Source organism: Heloderma suspectum, chromosome 1, assembly GCF_057233095.1.
Source record: "Heloderma suspectum isolate Gila_16-S chromosome 1, 16-S_ref, whole genome shotgun sequence".
Classification (NCBI taxonomy): domain Eukaryota; kingdom Metazoa; phylum Chordata; class Lepidosauria; order Squamata; family Helodermatidae; genus Heloderma; species Heloderma suspectum.
This window is the reverse complement of record NC_139458.1, coordinates 216,002,081-216,027,269: the sequence shown is the minus strand read 5'-3', so window position 1 is coordinate 216,027,269 and position 25,189 is coordinate 216,002,081. Positions and strand designations below refer to the sequence as shown.

Sequence of the window (25,189 nt, the reverse complement as noted above, 5' to 3'; positions counted from 1 at the left end):
AGAATATAAAAAGAGAGCCAGTAAGAGTTAAGTCTTCAGGGAAAGAAAGTGTGGAATAGGTATCCACAATTCTTTTTGATGTGCCTTTGTGATTGAGACCCAATCTACAAAGTCAGTCCCCACTCAATCTCAGGAGCATTATGTATATGCTCTATCCCTGCTCCCTGTCTTGCATTTGGTTGCACTGGGGGCTGACCTAAATGGAAACGCTTTGTGAAGCGATTTGGGCAAAATCCGCATTTTCACAGAATCAAATTAGCTCTTTCCATGGTACACGCGGTTCTGTATTCCTCTGCTTTTGCAGTGTATATGTTAACTGAAGCTGCATTAGTTGGGGTGGGGTGGGCGAGTCCCGCCGCAAGTAGATACGAACGTCAGCAGCTACATAGGTATGGGGCAGCCAATGAATGGAGGCTTGCTGCCCCTCCCTCACATGTTCAATGAAGAGCAATGCATTTTGTTGCAGGGCCCCATTTGTCATATAGAACTGGACATCTGGAGGAGAGCTGCAGAATTCCTAAATGTACAATATTTTTAATTGGATCATTTTTTATTAATCTACTATGTCTCTTTTTAGTAACAACATTTCTTGAATTCAGTGTATTGGCATTCTACATTTTTATCTCTAGACTTGGTCTTTTTGTCTTGGATATTTTTAATAGCTGTTATAATAGGTATTTATGGTTGTGTTTCTGATCTAATATGCCTAGAGCTATTTCAGATTAGGTAGATTATAGTTCTAATTAATATCAATATTGATAGCATTAATACTTCTACTACTAACAATAATTAATTCCATGAGAGCACCATCAATAGTCACAAGAAAATCCACCCCAACCCAACTGTATTATTTTTCAGGCTCTATGAACTGTATTAACATTTATTTCTATGTTATTTCCTAAGACATTATTAGTTTGCCTTTTATATCTTTTCTCAGCTTCTCACTTTCTCCACAAGCAACTTCTCATTTATAACATGCAGTTGCCTACTGCCAGGAGCTTTTTACTTACAGATTGATCTTCATTAATGGGGTCCTGTACACTTCCACTGCATTGTGGAACCCATGGAGGGTCAAACATGGGGACAGATGGCATTCCCAGTACTGGGGATGGCAGGGTAAAGTTAATGCTTGGTGGAGGAATCTAGAAAAGCAGACCAACAGAAAAAAACACATCACCATCTGTGCTGAAGATCATCCCTTCAAGGAAGGGGAAATGTTTCAGAGTCCAAATATGCCAGGCCATTTAATTCTATTCATAGAATAAAGATGGAATCAGAGTGCAGAGGTTTCTTTATATAACCCAGCTTCGTACAGGCTGACACAACCCTTAGTTTGATGCAGCTATGCCTTCAAGCAAACCTACACAGCTCTCAGAACTGGAGGTGGCTGCCCCATCTGAGTGAAGCCATCCTTAATACAGCCATCAAGAAGGGGTCTGTCCACTCCATTCACCTGAAGGAAGGGGCTGCCCCACAGTAGGAGTCAGGCATATAACTCTGTCCCTCAGCCTATTAATCTCCCCTACCTTCAAACTGTATGAACTGCCCCTAGAGGCTGAAGATATTACTGCAGGCTTCAACCACATGGAAACATTAAAATTAATTAAAATTACCCTGAGGTGCACGTTCATAGGGTCCCCTTAGTATGAACGCCAAGTTTCAAATGTCTAGGTTTCACATTCTTGGCACTATGATGCTGACCGATTAATGGATGGACAGACAGACAGATACACATCCTCTTTTATTATTATAGATGAAACAAATGCAAATAATTCGTTGAAGTAACCTCTTTTTAATGAACTGTTAGGGCTACTAATTTATTTGCTAAGATAACTACAATAAATGGATAAAGAGTGAATCCCAAATTGTTCCCTGCCCAGGGGAAATAGACCATACTCTCTCACTTTGTGTGGCCAAGGCACTGTCAAAGCCACCTCAAATAAAAGAGAGAAAAAACCTAACTTTGGTCCAAGAGCATAGACTCTAGTATCAGGCCCTGGAACATATCTTAAGCTGATATGAGATCTTGGAGTCTGAATCTTCTGTTGTGTTTATCCTAGCTTGTGGAAAGCAGAGTGCCTTTTCTCATCAGAGAGGGCATCTCTACACCAGCCTGAAATCCTGCATTTAAAATGGGGCTTTCTACTTCTGTTTTAAACGCAGGATCACAACGAATCTCTTTTTCACCCGCTTCCTTTTCCCCCTTCCCTTTCCTCCTCATTCTCCCCGTATCTGTGTCTTCCATTATCTTTCACTAATCTCGCTCCTCTTCTTGCCACTTTCCCTCTTTTCACGGAGGGAACTCAAGCGGAACACAACGGGGTAATTTGATAGCTCATTACCTGCGATTTATTTAAAAATGTAACCAAGGGCATTTAGTGCAGGAGATGCCCTGGAGGGTCACGGCATCATGTAAAGAGCCCACAAACTTCCGTGAGGGAGCAATCTCAATCGCATATATAAAAGCTCCATGTGAAGAACGCCCTTGTATTCATGGATCGCACCAACATTTGGAGACAGAGTTTCCTGAACCAAAGTCTGTCCTGGTTTCCAGAGAACACAAGCCTGAACCCTAACTTTGTTATTTTAGAAAATATATTTTACTGTATTTCATCATATAAATTAACAAAGAAGTATAATCAACAAGCTATAAGATAGGGGGTTACTTGTTATTTCATTCCAGTTATAAATCACAGGTATTTTCTAGAAGTTCACAAGGGAGAATTACGGGTCTATAAAATCATATAAATATGTACCTCTGCAGTATTCCAGGGGTATTTGGTGGAATTCTGTTTCTGTCTTTCTGGGTTATACACTTAATAAAACAATACCATGTTTCAGAGAAATTGTCTAATTCTTTCTGTATTTTTACTAACTACTCTCAGTTGTTTAGTTAACCTCTCCACTAATACAATGTTCCAGAGTTGGTTGTACCAATAATTAATTAATAGTCCACATCTGTCTCATAGTGCCAAACATAAACATTAATAGTTCTTTAGGGTAGACTTTCATTCAAATCAACAAATATTGAGAGCAAAGCTATTTTTGGATTACAATGTACAGTTTGTTTTACAATTTTACAGCATTGTTCAAAAATGCTATATCAGCATTTCTCACTCACGTCCCACCACATATGGAAGAAAAATTCTACCTTGTTCCCCACCCCCCAATGTGTTTGCTGTACTATATATATAACTTATAAGGTACCTTGATGGATGTTTTTTAGCATATTCTCTCTGTATTTTGCCAAGACCAACCTAAAGGGTTTTTTTTTCCCCAGATAGCTTTCCATGGACCTTGGCTCTAACTGCACCACTGGGAGTCAGATGATCTGGTCTAACCTGCCATTTTCTGGCCATGACTTCACCACTGCCCAGCTTCATTAATTTTTATTTTAAATGCTGTAATTAACAATGTGAACTAAGATGGTTTTCAAGGACAAGCTATGTTTCCCTCAGTGCCAAGTCACTTACAGCCGATATCTTCTCTCTGGGTAATTTTGTACTAGCTTATACACTCCTGATCCTTGCTCCCCCCAAAACAGATGCAATATGGGAATTAGGATAATCCGATCTTAACCCAGTTCCAAATGATTACTACAGAAAGTTTCAGACGGCTTAAAATTTGTCAACAGTGTGTTAACTGTAACCACTGTTTAAAAGTTGAGTTTTTCTTACACTTTTCCTGTTCTATCTTGATAAGTTTTATCATCTATTATATAATCAAGTGGATATATAATTCAAAGTCCAATTGGTATGTTGCATGGAAAAATGACAGAAACCTGAATTTTTAAAGTTTAGGTACAATCCTATACACACTTAACTGGGGATAAGTCTCACTGAACGCACTGTGACTTATTTCTCGGTAGACATGCATAGGAGTGCATTGATATCCTGGTGCCACAATTGCAACTCTGAATGATACAAGACAGTGTCATAATTTACCTTAAAGATCTGCTGAGCTCCTTCCTCCATCCGAGGCCAGACTTGATACCTAAATCTCCAGAGAGTGTGGAACTTGAGAATGGCATTCAACCTTTGCACTGCCTCAGGGTGATGAAATTCAGACATCAGCATATCAGATACTGCCTCTGGCACCTTCACAGCACACAGAAGGAACATGGCAGCTGCAAGAAGCAAATATTTCAGGAACCGGTACATTTCACAACCTGGAAACATCATTTTTTTACAGTTTAAAAGCAGTACTGGAGGATGTGGGGTGGAAATGTGCCTTGGGTTGGTCCTTTGAGTAGATGGGTTTGCAAACTGGTGTTTTAAGAGCAGATCTGATAACAAATGGGCAGCTACTGTGGGCCGTTCCATTTGTTATGAATTTCCACTGTGAGAAGCACTTTTATGTCAGAAAAAGCATGGAAACCACATGCAGTCAACAGCAGGAAGAGAAGGTGGCAATGTGTGTGTGCATAGGCGGGACTCACAGAATGCTGAGCATCATTTGTACCAATAGAAAAATGTTAAGATCCAAAACTGATTGGGGAAATTGTAATACTCCTTATCAGCTCCAAGCAGATGTCACCCATTTTGCATGCCTGACTGCACCTTTGGGATGTGACCCTCTTACCTGCTGCACCAGCCATGTGCTCATCCATACTGAGTAGTAACTCCCATGCTGCTGGCTGGATGTCCCCATACATCTCTTCGGTGAGGATGGGAGCTGCCTTGATTAACAGTGATAAAGGTGCTGGCGACAAACTCATCACCTGCAGAAAATGAAATCAAGCAGTATGATAGGGTATAACTAATTAAAAGCCCAGTCATAAACATGTTTATTTTGACGTACTGCCGAGCTGAATATGGCTTATATACTAGTAAGTTCAGTCAGTCCTGCTTCTACGTCACCCATCTCTTACTTAACTGATTAAATTAAATGTTACAGAAAGCCAACACAGGTCAAAATCTGAGGTTATTCAATGAAGATCTAGTTGCCTATATTAGACAGCACAGATACATCGGCTACGTTTCAGTGTCTGGCCCAAACAGCAGTTTCCTATTCTTCTATGAAAGGGCAAAACTCCGAGTTTTCTAGCACACCAAAGAGTTCCTATGTCATGGAAAAAATGGGAAGACTCTACATAGGCAGAATTCCATGAATGCAATACTGGATCATGGCCAACATGCTTGTTTGGATGGACAGTCATCTAAAATCCAATGTGTGTACCGAGAAGTATGTACTTCATTTGCAACACTGCCATTAACACAGAAAGCCCTTTCATAAAACCTGATATATATCTGATTAAAGATCCGTATTTTTATTACGTTATTATGATCAAGCTTAATTAATGATTGTACTAATTAGATTTATTATTTCATCCTTGACCTCTCCCACAGTTAAGCAAAATGAACACAAATTATTGGCAAACAGCTTTCCATGAATGGACCGATAGTAAGCCAATTCACTTCTGACTTCTCTGCCAAAAGAAATGCAACAAATCATGAATGTCATGTGAATGCTTTTTACTTTTCATTGTCCTTGAGGAGTTTTGAGAAATCTAGGCATTTCTGGAATATCACTGAGAATCCCAGTCTTATTAACGCCAATATTCTTCAATAACTTCTAGCTTTATTTTTCAATGTTTTTTGCTAAGCCACCCTGCGAATAAGCATTGGTGGGCTGGTTGTTCGCTGAACAAGCCACGGTATGCCCAACAGACGAGAGGGTTTGCTGTGGCTTGTTCTCCCCCTTCTTCCCCCTCAGTCCTTATCCCAGATGCCTTTGTAGCAAAAGCTGTCTTGTCTCCTCGCCCTGGCCCCCTCTCAACACTGAGGTTTTCTTTCGCCACCTTGTTTCATCAGTAGCTACTCTGTTCCCAAGTTACTTTGTTAAATATCGTACTGTTCCTCTTGTGCAAGCATGCAGGAGCACCTGACAGCTGTTGGGGACATTGCACTAAATTCCCCCACGTTCTACTGCTATGTCGTGATTTTTGCCTGATTTCCCTGTTCTGTCATTGTCCTGGTCTACATCAGGTCAAAAACTGGCGAACGGAGCAGTTACTGCTGCGGTTACTGCAGTGACTGCTCCGAAAAAGAGCTGCAAAAAGGGTCGGGGGAGCCAATATCTCCCCTTTCTGGATTTGCTGGAAACTCAGGGAAGTATTGAATGTGGGGAGTACACTGACAAATGTCAGTTCAACACTTAAAAGCAAGAGGATTACATTGCCAAATGGGAGATATTATCCCTCCCCTCTTTGGTGCACTTACTGCTCTTGCATTTCCCCCCCTTTTTCAGTGCCTCTCGACTGCGCAAATGGGTTTCTCCTGTGCCTTAGTATTATTATCCCCCTGGTCCTCGTCAACTGTGTGCAAATTAGCTTATCTACAGTCTTGCCTTGTTGATTTCCTTGTATGTTACCTAGTCCACTTTGGGGCTCCCACTGACAGCTGCAACGTACGAGGACATTGAGAAGGCAAGACTACACATATTAGACAGGCAAAAGTGCACTCTTGCACATTTGTGAAAGAGGGGGGGATTACGAACACATTTGCGTACTCCTGAAACACCAAAAATGTTTTTTTTTTAAAGGTGGCGAACAAGTCACAGTCCCTCCAAAGTGCTGTTTGGGCATCAGTGGAGGGGCAGTCACTGCAAGGGAGGCTAGAGGCAGCACTGGCGAGATCACAAAGAGCAGCACAGGCTTTTTTGCCACTCTTGCCAAGCAGCTCTGTAGCCGATCTCAGGAACCCACAATAAAGTCCCTCTCCCGGGTTCAAGCAATATAAGAACCTACCATGGGTACGAACAACCCTACAACAAGACATGGGTTCTCTGGGTGGTTTGTTCGTGAAAATTAAGCCACCCCTGAGGAAAAGATGCTGGATTTGGACAACACACCGTGGCTGGATGCCCATGGTGGGTTGTCATGTCATGCGAACCCAGTCAGTGTCTGCTCATGGAGACAAGATTGTCAGATGGAAAGCTCATTACTCGACAACCATAGTCTCAACTGATTGACCTTGTTTGCACGTAATGATAAGCCATGTTTTAATTGCAGGTAGTGCAAATTGTGGACAACCAATATACTACCTCATGTACAGCATTACCAGATTTCACTTGAAAGAATTGGCCCTTAAACTATAGAAGCCAGGAATGTCGTTCACAGGCTGAAGATTCCTGACACTGTTTCCCCACCTGGTGACACACATATGAAAGGCTAAAAATAATGATGTTCCACTAGCACAGCCTTCTCCAACCTGGTGCCCTCCAGGTGTGTTGGACTACATCTCCCAGAATCCCCCAGCCAGCAAAGCTGCAGTGCAATACCTCTGGTGGACATCAGGTTGGGGAAGGCTGCATTAATGCATTTTTCTTGTAGGTGACAGACACACTCATTACCTGATGCCTGACGTATTTCAGCATTCCAGAGTCCTTCTTCCCTTCAAGGTTAGAATCCAAAATTCTTTTTTTCAGGGAGGGTGTTCTCAAGCATGACTTGTCTGAACACTAGAAAAGAATTGGATTTGAAAAAATGTTCAAAGTGTGTTTACTATGCGTCCAATACTCAAAACAATAATAGTTAATTAGGGTGCAATCCTATGCATGTTTAGACAGAAAAATGTCCTACAAATCCCAGCATGCCCCAGCCATACTGAGGTAGGCTGGCTGAGGAATGCTGGCAGTTGTAGGACCTTTTTCTGTCTCAACATGCATAGGATTGTGCCCTTAAAGAGCTTTCCCCCATGCTCTCAGAATGTGATCAGGAACTGCTGAGAATGAGTTATGCCCAAACACCCTCCTTTTGCCAATCCCTGGGGCCAGATCCAAATACCACAGTGATACAGGTTTGCCTGGACAGCATGTAATGCTGGAAAAGGCTCTATGAGTTACCCACACACAAAAGCTTAATACATGTTAGGTAACTGAGATAACAGTCTTGTTTAAATGATCTGCAATATATATCTATGTTGACAAGAACTGAGCATTTCATTAGCTTGCTTACCTCTTTCTGTTTTTTGCCCCTAGCGACATTGTTTAGTAAGTTATTTTCTCTGAGTGAATCCACAGTGTCTCCATACAGGAGTTTGATGGCCCGGACAAGGCGTGCACAAGAACGGCTGTGGTGGAGGTAACAGTGAGGGTGGCAGTAATCAATGTGGGTGCAAATGAAACTCTGCTGGTTGCACAGCAGGATCATCACCTGGAAACATAAAGTGTGCCCAGAGGTTTCAGTAGAATTACAGCCCTACATTTGTGCCAAGAGAAGACTGCAAAGAATACACTATTCAACAAGAAAAATAAACTCAGCTTAGCTCACTGTACAGTGGGTGGGAAGCAAATAGAAGCCTGTTTTACTAATGTCCACTCCACAGCAGAAGGTTATAGAAATCAAACCTTTTTACATACTCAAAGTGCACTATACTACAGCCATAACTGGAGCCCAAGTATGTTAGACACTACCTCCTAGTGACAAAACTGCCTAGGGACCACGAAATTACAGCAAAAGAATAACCACAACTTAAGAGAATTCTGCTGTTCATGTTCTGATAAGTTGCTGTTGTTCCTGACATTCTTTAAACATACCAACCCACAGTTTACATGGGGGAAAGCTAGTCAAAATCTGATGTTAAGCTTGGTGGGACTTTCTTCATGTGCAGGTTTCCATTGTTTAAGCTAAATACTGCATTTTTCCTAATAAATATGTTATTTGAAATCTATATCTCCTTACCCACACCACCAAAAGAGTATTTTAGATGAGCCAATACTGTGTTTTGGTGGAAACAAGTTGGGAACAGAGTGAGGGGGAAAAGAACATAGCTATATAACATAAAGCCATGGGAAAAATCTAAAATATTGAGAGGTCACCTGCCTAATGGCTGTGTGAAATACAGAAAGCTGAGAATAAAGCTAGTAAATTTAGCTGAGCAACACTTATATGCTCTTCATTAGAGGGGTGGGTCTGGTCACTGAGAAAGAGCTTAATTTTGCCTTTTTTCATTTTGTGGGTTTACATTTCCCTAAATGTAAGCTTGAACTTGCCTTAACAAGTTCTGGTGATTTTATGGACACTAAATCCTTGAGTAGCAAGAGTTTCACCACTCAGCCAGAAATCCTGAATTCACTGTGCCCTGATGACCAGCCGAGCCTTCTGTGTGTAGCAGGTGGGAATTCTAGGACATTACTAATGATCTCTACTTACATGCAGCCAAGACATATTCCGATGATAGTTCTCTTCTGTGCCGGTGCTGCTTAGCACTTCAGGTTCTATACTGGGTTCACTTGTACTCCAAGGGCTCCCTTCTTCAAAAGAAAAAGATACACCCAAAAGTAGTTGTCTTCTGATGCTTCTTGCATATTTTTAATCTAAGGTATATGCTTGTAAACCAGTCCAGTTTGTTGAAACAGATTAATGCTATTACTCTGTGTCCTATAGGGTACACAAAACAGTATGCCGTAAGCACACCAGCCCAAGAGCCAAACTGCTCAGGAAGGAACTTTGTCTATGCTAAAAACATGTCAGATGGTCTCCCTCACCCCTGTCCCACCCTACCCGTCTTCTATGCCTCTAATGGTCAGCTGGACTGGTAATTACAAGCATAATTTATAACCACCATTAATAGGACATCTAATCAGGGACAAACATTGCTCCCTTTTCTGGAAGAGGGGAGGGTAAGTAAGTGGAAGGAAAATTCTTGCATCATCAAGATGCTACAAATGGTTGGTTTCAGTGATCTGCATTGACTGGGCTCTGTAGTCCAAACCCCCCTGAAAGGATAATGTGTATAGTCCTGCAATGGCAGCACCTTTGCTACAGCGACTGCTGCCACAAACAGGCTACAGCCCTGTTAGGTCCCATTGGAGGATTCCAAAATGCCTGGGGATGAAAGGGGGGGAAATCCTGCCAAACACTAGGGGAGGGCTCTCTCTGACCCCAGAGTTTCCTGCATGCATTTATTGCCAATGGGCCTTCAAATCTGACAGACCTTTAGCACAAAATCTGCCTATTGGAGACAGTATTATTAAGGCTGCAATCTTATAGTCACTTACCTAGGAGTAAGCCCCACTGAACTCAGTGGGACTTACCTCTGAGTAGACATATACAGGATTGTGCTATAAGACTATTATGAGAAGTATGGCTGATTTCCAATTAGTTCTTCCCCACCCCTTCTTTTAAGTAAACATGTATGTACCTGGCTAAACTCAAATTTCTCCACAGAAGAGCAAGAGCATGGGCAATGCCACTGAGACCACAAGGGTGAACGAGGTTCGAGTTTAGGATTTATCTGTTCCTGACTTTTTCTACAAGAGAAATCTATGGGAACTAATATTTTGGAGATTCACGAGCACACATATATTTATATCTCATACAAAGCAAAATATATACGTATTGTATATATAGCTATATGCACAGTCCATAATATTGATATGAGATATGTGTGTGTGTGTGTGTATATATATATTATACCATATATATTATATATGCCAAAGTTATATAATATATGATATTTTTATATATACCTTCCTAAGCATGGCATGCATTTGGTTGGCAGTCAGGAAAATGCCTGTATATTGAGTCCATGCACCAAACATTTGGATTTTTAAAACTTGGCATCCTTGGAGTGGAACAGATCTGACTACCTAATGTATCAAGGGCAGGACTCAGACTGTCTGTCCTCGCCAGGTATTAAATCATGCAAAAAGTGCTGACGCTTCATTCCAGCTCGGATGGCTGGAGGTGTGCCTAGCCTGCCAGCCCTCATCCTCCTGTCCTAGATCTGCTTGAGTTGCTTCCAGGCTCAAGATGCTGCCTCATCATCCCGCTCCCTTTTTAGCCCAGCTCATCTATGTTACCTATGTCAGTGACAGTGTCCCTGCTGTGGGACAGCTGCAGCTCCTCATTCTCAGACTCTGAGTCCTGACGGGATAACTTGGTGCTCTTTAGGCTGCCGGCCCGGCGAATGCTGGACAGGGAACCCCCTTTCTTCACCCGGAAACTGCGGGTTCCTTTAATCTGGAGCAAGCGGGAGCCTCCTATCCTGATCTTCCTGCTGGGAACTGTATTAAAAGAATAAAAGAGGACTTTTTCCCCCTTAATTTCCCCCATTTAAAAATATTATACTTATTTATATGATATATAAATATTTATACTCCTAGCCCTCCCGCCCTCCCCATCCTGCATTGCAGTGCCTTTCCTTTTCTCATGGAAGGCCGGCAAGAGGCTGTCTCCAAAGCCAATGCCAATGCAGCTCTATCCATCCTCCAAGTAAGGGATGCCTTAGAGGAAGTTGTGACATGCTTCTTGTCTGTTATGCAGACTACTGTTACCCTCGATTCAGCCATACCGTGTAAGAGGCACTGTTGGAAGCCCCATGGCTAAACAATGAAAGCTCCAATGTGTGCCAAACAAGTTTCCGCGGATTCATTCAGGAGCACACTGAGAAAGGAGAATTGTTCTCTCTGTGTGTTTGTCAGTAAGAGTTTTGTCACTGCATCTACACCAATTGCTGCTTACCAGTGACTGAGAAGTTATAGGCAAGGCCTCAAGGGCACATCTATCCTCCAGCTAGCCCAAGGTGGTTCAAATATTGTGATAGACTCATAGTGTTCAATCATGCAGCATTCATGATTGTAAGTAGGCAACCTGCTTGCATAAGCTAGGCACTTACTTTGCTTATCCAGTTTGGATATTACCTTTGGATAAATCATCGTCTTTGTACATTAAAACTTCGCCAGAATTCTATAGAGAAAGCAACAACATGTGGTCCCGCTCCTTCAGACAGATAGCAGCTTTCAGGCATTAAAGACATCTATGGATGCTGCGTGTTGTGGCACTTTTAATGAGCACAAAAATATGGAATGGTTTGAAGCACCAGTCACTGGCATGTTGCTCTCCACTCAGCTCTGAAGCAGTACATGGCATTATGCAAGTCCAAATGTTGCAACACTTAGTTGTGCATCTACTGCATAGGTGCAATGTAGATAAATGATTGCTGTCACTTTTAGGGGTGAGAAGAGATATATCTAAATCCAGTAAGATCTGGACTTGAAAAGAGATTTGAAGGGATCTTCCTGATTTCTACAGATTTACACTTTACCATGTGAACGCACAATTCGACTTAGAGGTGTTACATGCTTTTAACATAATTTACCTTAATTACGATTTGCATTTAATTGGGTCTGCATTTTGGAGCTACCATAATTAAAGGAACACTGTTGAGTGGCTTGGAAATGAGGATTTCTGTGATAAGCTGCCAGAGGGGTATGCATGTCAATCTGTTGCAACAAAAACCATGAAGAACCTTGTGTGGGGTCTTAAAGGCTATCGGATCCATTGTGGAATAAGCTTTGGTAGACTAGAGCCCGATTCATCAAATGCAAGAATTGAGGATAATTTTTTGATCCATCTGACAAAGCGGCCTCTAGCCCATAAAAGCTTCTGTCATGATGAATCTGGTAGTCTTTAAGGTGCTACACGACAACATTCTTTGTTGTTTTTGTGATGAACTGAAGGTTAAAATGGCTACAGTGTGCTGGATGCACAGTACTGGCAAAGAACTCCTGTAATGAAAAACTATTTCTAGAACACATTTTAATAATAACAACAACAACAACAACAATAATGATGATGATGATGATGATGCAACAACAACAACTGTAAGGCTGCAATTTTTCACACACGAGTAGGAGCTCATCTCATTGATCCAGTAAAATGGATAGCCTAGTCCTTTGTATGTTGACTTGGAAGTAAAGTTTTCAAACTGCTTTACAATTAATATTTCATTCATTCTTAAAACCTTCAGAAATATGTAATTATTATCCCTATTTATTCTGGAAAAAAATGAGACTGAGAGCATGACTAGAGCAATATCGTCCATTGACTCCATGGACACGTCTGCAATATTCATACCCATTTAACTGTTATGACTTCCTCCAAAGAATACCAGGCATTATAGTTTGGTAAGAGTGCTGAGCGTTCTCCACTACAAATTCTAGTCCCCTTCTGAATTACAGTTCCCTGGGGAGGGGAAATTACTATCAAACCCATTTAAATCTGTAGTGCAGTTATGCCTCTGAGTGAGGTGGGATTTGAACTCTGGCATCTATCAAAATCTTAGTACAGTTGACCACTCTGGTAGTCAAGTATAAAGCCCGCTACATGTAATCAATGCATTCTTGAGGCTACTAGTTAGCTTTTTGGTTTATTTACATTAGGTTTGGTCCTACCTTTTAGTAATTGTGCAATCATAGCTTTTGCATAGTTTTAAAAACCTTGGTTGCCCAATCAATGAAGAATAATTCTCAAACAAGTGGAGTGAATGTGCAAACGGAAGGATCAGGTTAATGGCTTTCAAAGGGATTTGAAGTTGCTGCAGATGAGAAAAATCAAATCACAGTTTTTAGCTGAACAATAACGGGAGATGCCTTTGCCAATATCTGCAAATATTGTGACCATTATATTTCCCCCACCCCCCCAAAAAACCAGGCTTAGAGCACAGAATATTTCATTTAAACAAAGTTTCATTTGTTCATCACATTGCATTCAAAAGTGTCCCAAAGCAACGTATTAACCATCTAACATCTACAATCTAGTCTTGTATAAAGTCCCTTGTGCCCCCGCGTAAAATAAAATTAACTTCTGGGCAGGTTTTTTTATAAGGGGCTGCATTTAAATACTTGCTTAGCTACTCATTAATGCTGCTGTCACTGGGTCTGTAACTACATTGCATTTTAATGTCTTTTTAATGTGGCTTTTACTAAACTGAGCTATTTTATTATATTGCACTGTTTATATTTTAATTGTTGTTATTTGCATTTTTCTATTTCACACCTTCTTGGGCACCTTTAGTGGAAAAGCAGTTGATAAAAAGCAGTTGCTGTTTTTATTGTATTTTGCAATATTTTTACTGTACAGTGTCTTTACTGTATTTAACGCGTTTTATTGTTTTAACTTATTTTAAATTGTTTTTGTAAGCCGCCTCAAATGCCTTTTTTTGGTGGAAAGGTGGGAAATAAATCAAATAAATAAATAAGGGCAATAAATCCTAACAAATAACTCACCAGTATGAAAAATGATGTTAGGAACACAAAAATGTCATATCAAAATGACTGGAAAGGAAAATTCTAGAAAACTAGCTGCATCTGTATGCAATCACATACACAAAAGCAATTCTGGGACCTCTGAGTGAGCTAGAGAGCTTCATCTGCTGGGCAGTATAAAATGTAAGAAATAAAATAGCCATTAGTAACGGGTGAGCTCTCCCTAGCTCACATCAAGTTGGCTTAGAAATGAACAGAGTTACTTCTCCAAAAACAATGAAGTAGCTCAGTTTATTTACTAGTTATATAGTTATCTATTTTACATACTTTATGACATTATGTACAGGTGAGTGTCACAATGCAGTGGAAAAGCATTGCAAAGCAGTTTGGGAGACATAGGACTGAAAGGCAGTCTAGAAATGTTCTTATAAATAAAAATTACATAATATACTGAAGGTCCCAGGTTCAAACACAGGTATTTCTAGCAAAAAGAGAAACACAAGTAGTAGGTCTGTGAAAGGCCTCTGCCGGATTCCCCAGAGAGCCACTAAAAGGTCTGACTCAGTACATGTTTTTCATGCACACACACTCACACACACACACACTGCTACTCTTGTAAACTCACTTTTTACTATGTCCCAAAAAACGGTTGTACCATGTGAGGTATGTCTGTATTCAACACTTTTCCAGTAGATAATAATTTGCCTATTGAATCACTATCACTATTGCTTATAGCTTGTATAAATGCCTGAGAGCCAATTCACACATAGCATCTTTGTTGAGACACTTCTGAGAACAACTGTATGGATAAAAAGATACAGCCAAAATGCGCCCTGACAGACAAATTGTTCAGAGTCTGTTGGAGAGCTAGTTGTGTATACTACTCATTCATACAAGATACCTTCATGGGTGAGCAAACACGGAAGGGACTCATAAGAGTAATTTCATCTCTGTAAATTAATGTAAAAAGCACAAAGACACCACATCACTGCTGCATCCTCATGTAGCTATATTTAAGAAATCTAATCATGTCTTTGAAGAAATTGGCATTATGCAGGCTTTGGAGATTCTTTAATATATGCAAATAATATATACCCAGAAGTACAAAGGTTTCTCTCTCTTGCTTTAATTGGGGATCTCTAACCATGGTAGGATATCATCAGTATCTATTAAAACGGAACACAAAGATAAAACATGTAGTATGCAATTCTTCACAGAGATTGGAAACCAATTTCTTATGTAAACCAGGAGCCAATCTTAAACAACATGAGACTTGTAATCAAGTTACAAATGAACATATTGACTTGCAACAGAAAACAAACAAATTCAAGGTGAAGCGCATTCACAGTCCACTGTAGAAGAGGAACACATTGTCAGTTTCAATAAACTATCCACACATACCCCTCTTTTTTTAGATCTGGTTCAGAGGCAATGACACCAAAGACACATCCCCGTGGGGATGGCTGTGTGGAGGAAGTAATGTCTGGTTCGGGTTGACCATGTTTGTCAGGCACTGCTTCCTCATGGCGATTTGCACAAAGGCAGCAGGTAAAAAAAAAGGGCTGCTGGGTTCACACAAATCGCTTCTGGGAAGTGGCACCTCATCAGCATGGTAGTGCCATGATGTAGGTTTAGGTTTGAGCTGTATGTTCCTAAGTGGAGTCCTGATCTCCTAGCAGGTCCCAGGCCATCTTGTGCATCTAGCTTGAAAGTGTATGGAAGGGACAGGATGTGAAAACAAAGATGTTATTCAAACAGATTCTAGCTGGGACAGGTGATTTCCCAAGTCGTAGCAAGGACTTAAAAAATCAATAAAATAATATAGTCTTTGTCTCCATAGTTCAATTTGCAGTTCATTATGGTATCATAAATTATAACCTACTATTCCTTCACCATCACGATTATATAATTTCTATGCTGGGAACTGCAGTAAATTTTGCCAATATTCTATGCTATTTCTCGTATTTGGGGCTATTCTTTACTCTCCACAAGAGTACATTTTTAGTGAGTGTTGACTCTGTTTTGTATTGCAACACTTGAACCATAAGACAGAATGAGAATTTTGATGGTGGTGGTGGTGGTTTTTTTCTGCATGAGATGGCATTACAATGATAAACACTCTGCTGCCTTTAGCAACCACAGTGAGTTATGCCTTGACAATACACAATATTTTGGGATTAGCCATTGAGAGCCACATAGCGGATATGTTTTAAGCATGTGGTGGCAATTTTTTTTTCAAAATTTCAGGAAGCAAAGTAATAAACTCTGATAAGTGTCACATAACTTCTGTTCCTGATCTTTGGAAATGGAAAGCAAGACCTCATTTCTCTCCCACATGTGGCATTACACCACATTAAAATATTGGTGTGATGCATGCCTTCTAAATTTGGCTGTAATCCAGTGCACACATATGTGATCTTAAGTGCTACTGAAAGCAGTGGGATTTCAGCAACTGTAAATGTGGACTGGATTGCTCCCTCTGGTGCAATTAGAAATAAGCATTCCTTCAAAACATATGGAAGTTGGTTGGATTTTTAAAAAATGTCATATGCTAGCTTCTGGTTGTGTAAATAGACATCAACTGATGTTTTGGTTTGGGAGACTAAGCCCAGGCACAATTCTTTGGAAGTAAATTCACCTAAAATGAAGGGGGCTTACCTCCACTCAAATGCGCTTAGGACTGTGCCAAAAATCTCTCCTTTTGAATTTAGCACATCCAGATATGGATAAAAATTAGAAATGGTTCAGCCGTGTGGCTCCATAGCCTACTGTTTCTTTACTCAGTTTTTGAATGTTAGGACATAACATCCAGTGCTAAATAATAGATTTGGGAAAAGCTGCAAGCTTTAGTAGGCAACAAACCTTTCTTCTCTTCGCAGCCTGTGTCGGATTTCAGGGTATGGCTGCTGCTGTGCAAGGAATCTTTTGAATCTTCATTTTCGTCCAGAACCCCAGCAAAGCTGATCTTCCTCTCATATCTGTGCCGGTCCATCTCGGGGTCCAAGCGCAACCTGCAGCTCTCCAGATCCTATAACATAATCATGTGAACCACAAAGGTGGATGAATAGCATAGGCACTCAAGTTTTCTTCGCAAGTAGGAAAAGATTACAGTTCAGAGGAAAATTAAACTCAACTGATAATTTTATTATTTATACTGGTATTTCGCCCTTCCACAACAACCCTGAGAGGTTGGTTATGCTGAGTGATAATTGATTTTATTGCCAGCCTGCTATACATAATTTGATCTGGTCCTGTTTTCATTACGTGTTGTTTATTCAGCTGTTTACGTGCTCTTAACATTTTTACTGTAAGTTGCTTTGTATGGGCTTGTTCTAAAAGTCAGGGTGAAAACAAACATGCACACATACATACATACTGGCTGTGGCTCAGTGTCTGCCAGTGAGTTTCATAACTGAGCAGATCCAGGTCTCTGCAACTCCCAAGCCCAACATGCTGCTTAAGCCACCACACTAGGTCCTGTCTTAGCTGTGGCAATTGGAGCTACATTTCCATTTCAGGACATAAGAAGAGCCCTTCTAGATCAGACCAAAATAGTCTAGATGGCGCTGGGTAGCCCACAAGCAAGACATAAAGGAAATGGCCCTCTCCCACTGTTGTTCCACAGCAACTGGTATTCAGAGGCAAGTTCTCTCTGGTACCAGAGGTAGTGTATAGCCACCGTGAATAGTATAGGCCTATCCTTCATCAGTCTTATCTAGTTCACTTTTAAAGCCGTTTAAGTTAGTGGCCATCACTACACCTAGTGGTAGTGAATCCCATTTTTAACTATGCACTGTGTGAAGTGCTTCCTTTTTTCTGTCCTGAATCTCCCACCATTTAGTGTCACTAGAGGGAGCGAGAGCAAGAGCGAGCGAGCGAGCGAGACTGAAACATATCTCTATCCACTTTCTCCACACCATGCATAATTTTAAACTCCTCTATCGTGTCCCCCCTAACATACTCAACATTTTTTCTAAATTAAAAAGCCCCCAATGTTGTAAAATAATTTTGTATTTTATATTGTGTTTTATTGTTGTTAGTTGCTTTGAAGATTGTAATGGAAAGGTAAAGGTAAAGGTGTCCCCAACCAGTCGTGTCCGACTCTAGGGTGTGGTGCTCATCTCCATTTCTAAGCCGAAGACCCAGCACTGTCCGAAGACACTTCCATGGTCATGTGGCCGGCATGACTGAACACCGAGGTGCACGGGACGCTGTTACCTTTCCCGCCAAAGCGGTACCTATTTATCTACTTGCAATGTCTTGCTTTTGAACTGCTAGGTTGGCAGGAGCTGGGACTGAAGACAGGAGCTCACTCCGTCACGCGGCACTCGGGTCTCGAACTGCTGTCCTGCCGACCTTCCGGTCTGCAGTTCAGCGTCTTAACCACTAAGCCACCACGGCCCCTAATGGAAAGACAGGATATAAATTTAAGAAGAAAGAAAGAAAGAAAGAAGATATATGGGTGTAATATCAGTGCTAGTAACCACTTATAAAGTTAATAATCTCTTTAGGATTAAGACTGTGAAAAGGAAAGTGCATAAGGCTGAGATAGGTTTCAAAATCACTTGTAAAAAGCATATATAGAATGTACAATTAAAATTCCTACCAGTTTAAAAGGAACCTACCACAGAGTGACTACATTCTAAGACTCAACTGGAGGTCTATTGTATTACACTCATTTTATTGTTCATATCCTATAGCAAATGGCCTGAGGATATGAACTTTAAAGCATAGGACCTATGAATGACTGTAGCAAGGACTGACCTCCACGTAGACTGGAAAATAAACTAGAAATTAATTGGTTCTTTTTTTCCTTTTAAACCACTGACTGTATTTTCTGGCATAACTTAAGGTATCTGTTAGCAAAGATGATTACTAAAATTGCTACGTGTAACTTTTATGCAATTTTGGAAGGTCATATCAGTACTTTAATTTGTCCTATGAATAAATCACCTGTCATTCTAGACACCACATTTATTACTCAGCAAGCCAAATTGGCAGATTCTTTTTCTACCTGTATCTCCTGCTCTCCTATCTTGAGTTCATCAACATGTTTCTTCAGCTACTCAGCTGGTTTTCTGGCCTCCAATTTGGCAAATTTTACTTACTGACCTGGTTTGCACAACGACAGGGTTGCTAATAAGCCATGGTGGCTTGTTATCCTGTGCATGCCGGTCACGTGCCAGGGAGATTAGCATAATTACTCCTGGCAGCATGGCTTGTTGTGTCATACGAATGTGGCCAGGTGGCTTGTTGCCATGGGTAACAATCCACTCAGAACCCTGCAACACCCAGAACCCTAGAACAGCAGGGGAAATAAGCCATCATGGTTTATTTCCCCAGCCACTATCATGCGAACGTAGCCATTCTTTACCTTTCCCTGTCCCAGAGTGTCTCCAAATTAAATTCCTGTCATTTACTCACCACAAGAGGTTCCGTACGTGGCCTGGGCATATAGGGAAAGGTTTCTCGAAGAAATGTGGTGATCTCTAGGAGAAGCTGACATGCTGCCATCTTCAGGGCAAAAGGACAACAACATTTGGTGGGGTTCACAGTACCTAAGAAGTGATCATATATATGTGTGTTTTGTTAAAACGCGGTAGGAGAAAAAATCTAAGAAGACATGGACATCACCACATATGGTACACGATGCAAGCTGCATATGGAACATTATGGCCCTCTTACATTATTAATCTATTTTTCCCAACACCATCATTTGCACACTTATCTATTTTCACATATTATCTGTGGCATATGGCAGCTCCAGAACAAGAGGACTGCAATGGTCTCAAGATCTAACTGTTCTCTGAAGTGCCACATATTAATACATATGTTGAAACCAATACAAAGTCCGTTCACCTCAGCACTCAGCTTCAGCCTAGAAATGACACACTGTTGTGTCTCTCTTTCCCTCAGAGTTGTTGGTTTGGGTTTTTTTAAAAAACCAAACGCACCCCCTGTAGACTGAGAGTTTGAGGGGAGGAATCGCAAGGAGGTGGGACTGCTCAATCCTTACCCTCCAGCCAGGCATTTCCCCATACAAAATCACCCTTCCCACACACACTGCTTTTTCCCTTTAGGGGAAAAGATACAGGTATTCTTACTGGTTTCCCTGCATGAAGAAAATCAGCTTGGGGGAGATGCTATTGGTTTTTTTTTTAAAGTTGGAGAAAAGACTCATGCATATCATGCTTAGTTTAGGCCTCAGATATACATACCATACAATAATGGAATCATTAACGAAGAGTAAATGGATCAATAAAAACACTACAGACAGTTTAGGTAAGGTTAGGATAATATTGTCATATTTTTGTTATTGTTATTATATGCATATTTGTGAATGTTTCCCAGTTAACATTGGGCTTGGAGTGGGGGTGGGGACGATGGGACGACTGACCACCTGTCTCCAGTGAACTCGGCTCCAAAGAAAACCAACCTGAGTAAACGTTGGCTCTGGAGCTTTTCACCACTCGGGAAAACAGGGAGTGCACAGCAATATTTACATGCTAATTATTGAAGTCTGAAGACTGTGAAGTTGGAAGAAATCAATTCCAGTGTGGGAAGCATACTAGGAGACAGGGAAGGGTAAAACTCTGAGGCCCTGAATACCAGGATTAGCAGAGGTTATTTAGCTGGTTTGTTTCCCCCTTTTCCTTCCTTAGTATATGCAACTGCACAGTGCCACTAAGTTATTTATGTCTTCTCCATAAAACAAGAAATATGCAGGAAGGTATCCATGACAGCTTAAAACACATTAGTTGCCCTGTCTGCAAATCTGCGTCCATGGGAAAAGGCACAGGCATTAGGCCAATCCCATCCACTCCACACTCAGACGACAAAGACATCACAGAGCTGCATTCTTCCTACACCCCCACCCATTTTGCTGAAACTGTCACTACTCAGCTTATAATTCCATGTGCCTCATTGTTATCCAGAAAGCCTAACAGAACATGAGGATAGTGCATGCATTCACAGGAGTGGGCCAATTCTTTACATGCTGATTTGGCTATCATCATGAAATCACAAAGGTGTTGAGGCACTTGTGAAATACAGAATTAAAAGACGTTGAGGAGGAGGTCCCACACCTTTCTCACTTACAAATCCCTCTTTGTTCTCTATGTTCACTTATCCAGAGCAGCCAGACCTCCCCACTCCCATTAATTTCATAGCTGACATTTCACTATATGAAGAGAGCAACGTTTGCAAGATGCGAACGAGGATAAGAATCCCTCTATGTTTCTTCCTGCTTTAAATTTCTGTATCTGGTAAAGAAAGGAGACAGCATGTGGGCCCATATTGGAACCATGTGCAATTAGATGGTTAGGATGACCAGATTCTTTTCTAACTCAAATATTTATGCTAGTGTTCCTCCATAGCTTTCAGCTAATCTGCACTAGAACTTTGTAACTGCATAATGAATCCAACAAACTTACAAAAAAGCAAACACATAACCATATAATGAATTTCATGCTTAGTGGAAAACAACAGTACGAACACATACAAATAAATATATTGCCTTAGATACACAGACATATATAGATGATGTTTGGACTGGAGAGGTTATTAAACTGAGCATTAGTGTAATCTGCACTCTATATTGGCATGAGATATTGTTATGTTCTACAAGTCCACGTTAATTTTAAAAGAATTGTGAACCTGTGGTCTTGACTTTATAAATAATAGTCAGTATACAGAACTATAATTATGGCATCACATCTAGCATACTGTTTTCCATGTTAAAAAACTGAATACATGAACATTTGACCACTAGTTTAAAACTAATCAATTTCCATTTAGCTTGGGTTCTGGTCTGCAAGAGAATGGAGTGGTATACTATCTTCAAATAGAACTTTTCAGTGGGGTTCACATGCATTAAGGTTTCACTCATAGTTTTAAAAAACTTGCCATCTGTAATATGAATGACATTTACGGTGGATTTATTATAAAGGTGACCACATTTAAGATCATAAGAAGAGCCCTGCTGGATCAGACCAGGGGTCCATCCAGTCCAGCATTCTGTTCACACAGTGGCCAACCAGCTGTCGACCAGGAACCCACAAGCAGGACACAAGCGCAACAGCACTGTTCAGCCCAAGTTCCCCAGCAGCTGGTGTACATAGGCATACTGCCTCTGGTACTGTAAATAGCACATAGCCATCAGGACTAGTAGCCATTGATAGCCTTCTCCTCCAGGAATGTATCTAACCCCCTTTTAAAGCCATCCAAATTGGTGCCCATCACTATATGTTGTGGTAGCGAATTCTATAGTTTAACTATGTGCTGCATGAAGAAGTACTTCCTTTTATCTATCCTTAATCTCTCACCAATCAGCTTCATGGGATGACCCCGGGTTCTAGTATTCTGAAGGAGGGAGAAAAATGTCTCCCTATCCACGTTCTCCACTACATGAATAATTTTGTATATCTCTATCATTATTTGATTATACTTGATATAATAAATTTATTATAGCCCGGCTTCTAAGGATGTGCTTGTAACAAACTAGTTGGTATACTCATGAAGAAACTGACTAAAAACTCCAGTGTGCTCCCTTTTGGATCATGGTCTTTGTGTGTAACTAATTTACTCACTATCACTACACATGGGGCCAGTTGGCATGATCACTGCAGCCCACCATGGCTTATTTCAGCCACAGTAGGATGTGGCATGTGCCAGCGGCCATTTTGAGTATTCAACCCCTTGAGGAGGTGGGGTTGTCATGTCATCTGAACCTGGATGGCAGGGGGTGTTTGATGGTTAAACCACTCTCAAATTACCGTACAACAGACCATAGTTTATGCAAGGTTTGTTTAACTCTCATACAACTCCTGCCGCCTAGGTTCAGACAAAATTAGAAACTGTGGCAAACCTCCGCTGGGGGTTGAATATTCAAAATGGCTGCCAACACATGTTGCAACTCACCGTGGCTTAAATAAATGGTGGGCTGCGGCGATTGTGCAAATCCAGTCATAGTGTAAATATATAAAACATGACCAGTGTTTTTGAAAGGAGGAAGACAGCCTAACAAGGAATCCGATAGCAAAGGCTTACAGATGTCAATCAACATTATTCACAATCAGATGCCCCAATCCAGCAAGGGAGATCCACATCCAGGAGCAGAGTCAGACATACAAAGCTGCCTTATAGTCAGGCCATTATTCCATCTAGATCCAGATTGTCTACTCTGACTGTTACCAGCTCTCCAAGGTCTCAGGCAAAGAAAGATCTTTTCCAGCCCTGCCATTTGAGACCCGTTATCTGGTGATATCAGGGGCTGAACCTCGGACCTTCTTCATGTGTCCTACCAAGGATCCGTATCCAGTGAGCATTCAGATGCATATCTGCCTCTGCCTGCATTGTAAGTCTCATTGTAAAGCCCCACTGAACTTAGTGGAAGCGACTTTTGGACACAGCCAGGGAGGTGCATCCCCACCTGGGCCCACCAGCTGCTGCACATGACTAAAGCCTTATCAGGAACAGTGTGTGCAGCAACATACAAGCACCTGTGCTTGGTCTGTGGACCTTGTTCCTTTTTTGCTACCTTGACCACTACAGAATGCATTACAACTAGGCACAGATAGAGAGAGAGGAAGAAAGGAAGGAATACAATTGGGTGGAAAGGAAATGAAAGAGAGAAAGTAAAATTAAAAAAAAAAAAGAATTAAGTGTTCCTAAAGCAGAGATTCTTACAAGCGGGGGTTCTTGTAGTAAAGGGAGTCTCCTTACTGTCATCTAAAAAGTCTTCTTCCTCATCCTCTTTTCTCAGCCTCCTCTTGGTCTCCTCGTCATAAATGAGGCCCAGCAGATTGGCCGGGCTCTCACTCTCACTGTGGCAAAGCTCGTTGAGACGGACGCCAATGGCCTGCCAGCAGACAGAGAAGGAGGAAGGAGCAAAGTGTTACGAAGGGTCACAATCGCTCTTGGGGTAGCAAAGCTTTGCCAGACTGCTGGAGGTCTCAGGTAAAGACCACCACCACTTTTGTGTTCATGTTGATGGGCAAGTGTGATTGAAAGAGTTCAAAACAAGCGGTCAAACTCTATTTGTTTTAAATTTTAATTTTCAAAATGCTCCTGTTTAGATTTAAAAAGTGTCAACTGTTAGAAAAAGGGGAAAGAGGTAGAAGAAAGTATTATAATAAAGCATAGTGTTTATATAGACTTTAAAATGTCCAAAGTGTTTCAATATGCCCTGAATCTTTAGAACAGCCCTGTAAGGTAGATCAACGTTATTGTCCCCATACTGAAAAGTGGGGGATGAGGTTGAGGGAGAGTGACTTGCCTAAAGCAAAGTCAATGGTTGAACTGGGGATTTCCTGATTTGTAGCTCAGGCTGCAACCTGATACTTGTTGACCTGGGAGTAAGCCTCAATGAAAACAATGGCACTCAGTTCTTGGTAGATGTGTATAGGTCTCTTACCCACGCAGCTCAGCAGACCAGCTGTGATATGAACAGTGGTAGTGGGCAGAAGTAGCAGAGATCTGAATTTCTACATGGTGCATACTCTGCTAATTCTAGCTAATGCTTGACAAAAGTAAAACAATGTATGTTAAGCACACATGGCTTGGGATCCTGCACTGTTAAATGAAATAGAGTTCCGTTTCGTAGTTATATGTGGGTGGGGAGGACATAGAACAACAACTTATTTCTACCCTGCTCTTCTACTAACATAGTCAGAGTGGCTAACAGATCAGAAACAATAACCATAAATACAGTATCAATAAGCAATTAACAATATAAAACAGATAATACATTAACACAGTACAAATCACAGAAAATCAGGTAGCAGCAAGATCTCAAATTACACAGGGAAACCCATTTTCAGTTTCTGACGATTGGCAAAAAAGGTTTAAAAGACGGGTCCTGATTGATCTCAATCAGAAGAGTATTCCAGGGTCATGGCATTGCCCCAGAAAAGGCCCTGTTAGAGACGTAATCAATGTTTCTATCAGAGAATCATTCTAAACTCCCCTGTCTCCCTCAGATGGAACCACAGCATTGGGACCCAGAGACCAAAGCTAGTTCAGTTATTCAAATACCAAGTTGCCTGATCGTCCTGAGTTTCTGGAAAGCTTCCTGCATTATTAGTTTAGTCTGGTCAGTAAGTCTATGCAATAGCAGAAAGTACCTAGGCATCAGGTTAAACGAAACAGGAAGGAAGTTGGGTTTGTTGAACCACTTTAAAGAGAGGCAAAGCACAAA

At 41.1% G+C, this 25,189-nt stretch overlaps 1 protein-coding gene across 3 annotated transcripts in view; it reads right to left on the bottom strand.

Annotated features, from left to right (window-relative positions):
* UNC80 (unc-80 subunit of NALCN channel complex) overlaps positions 1–25,189 on the bottom strand; it is a 168,625-nt gene that overhangs the window by 62,237 nt on the left and 81,199 nt on the right. For 2 of the 3 annotated variants that reach the window (XM_084819210.1, XM_084819202.1), the window contains exons 24-33: positions 23,680–23,851; positions 19,417–19,550; positions 16,855–17,020; positions 10,807–11,010; positions 9,155–9,255; positions 7,958–8,155; positions 7,354–7,461; positions 4,582–4,720; positions 3,945–4,126; positions 1,011–1,142 (exon numbers count right to left, since the gene is read on the bottom strand). In XM_084819210.1, coding sequence (XP_084675336.1) covers positions 1,011–1,142; positions 3,945–4,126; positions 4,582–4,720; positions 7,354–7,461; positions 7,958–8,155; positions 9,155–9,255; positions 10,807–11,010; positions 16,855–17,020; positions 19,417–19,550; positions 23,680–23,851 — 1,536 coding nt within the window. The remainder of the gene's footprint in view (positions 1–1,010; positions 1,143–3,944; positions 4,127–4,581; positions 4,721–7,353; positions 7,462–7,957; positions 8,156–9,154; positions 9,256–10,806; positions 11,011–16,854; positions 17,021–19,416; positions 19,551–23,679; positions 23,852–25,189) is intronic. The other variant, XM_084819218.1, reaches the window with a different exon arrangement.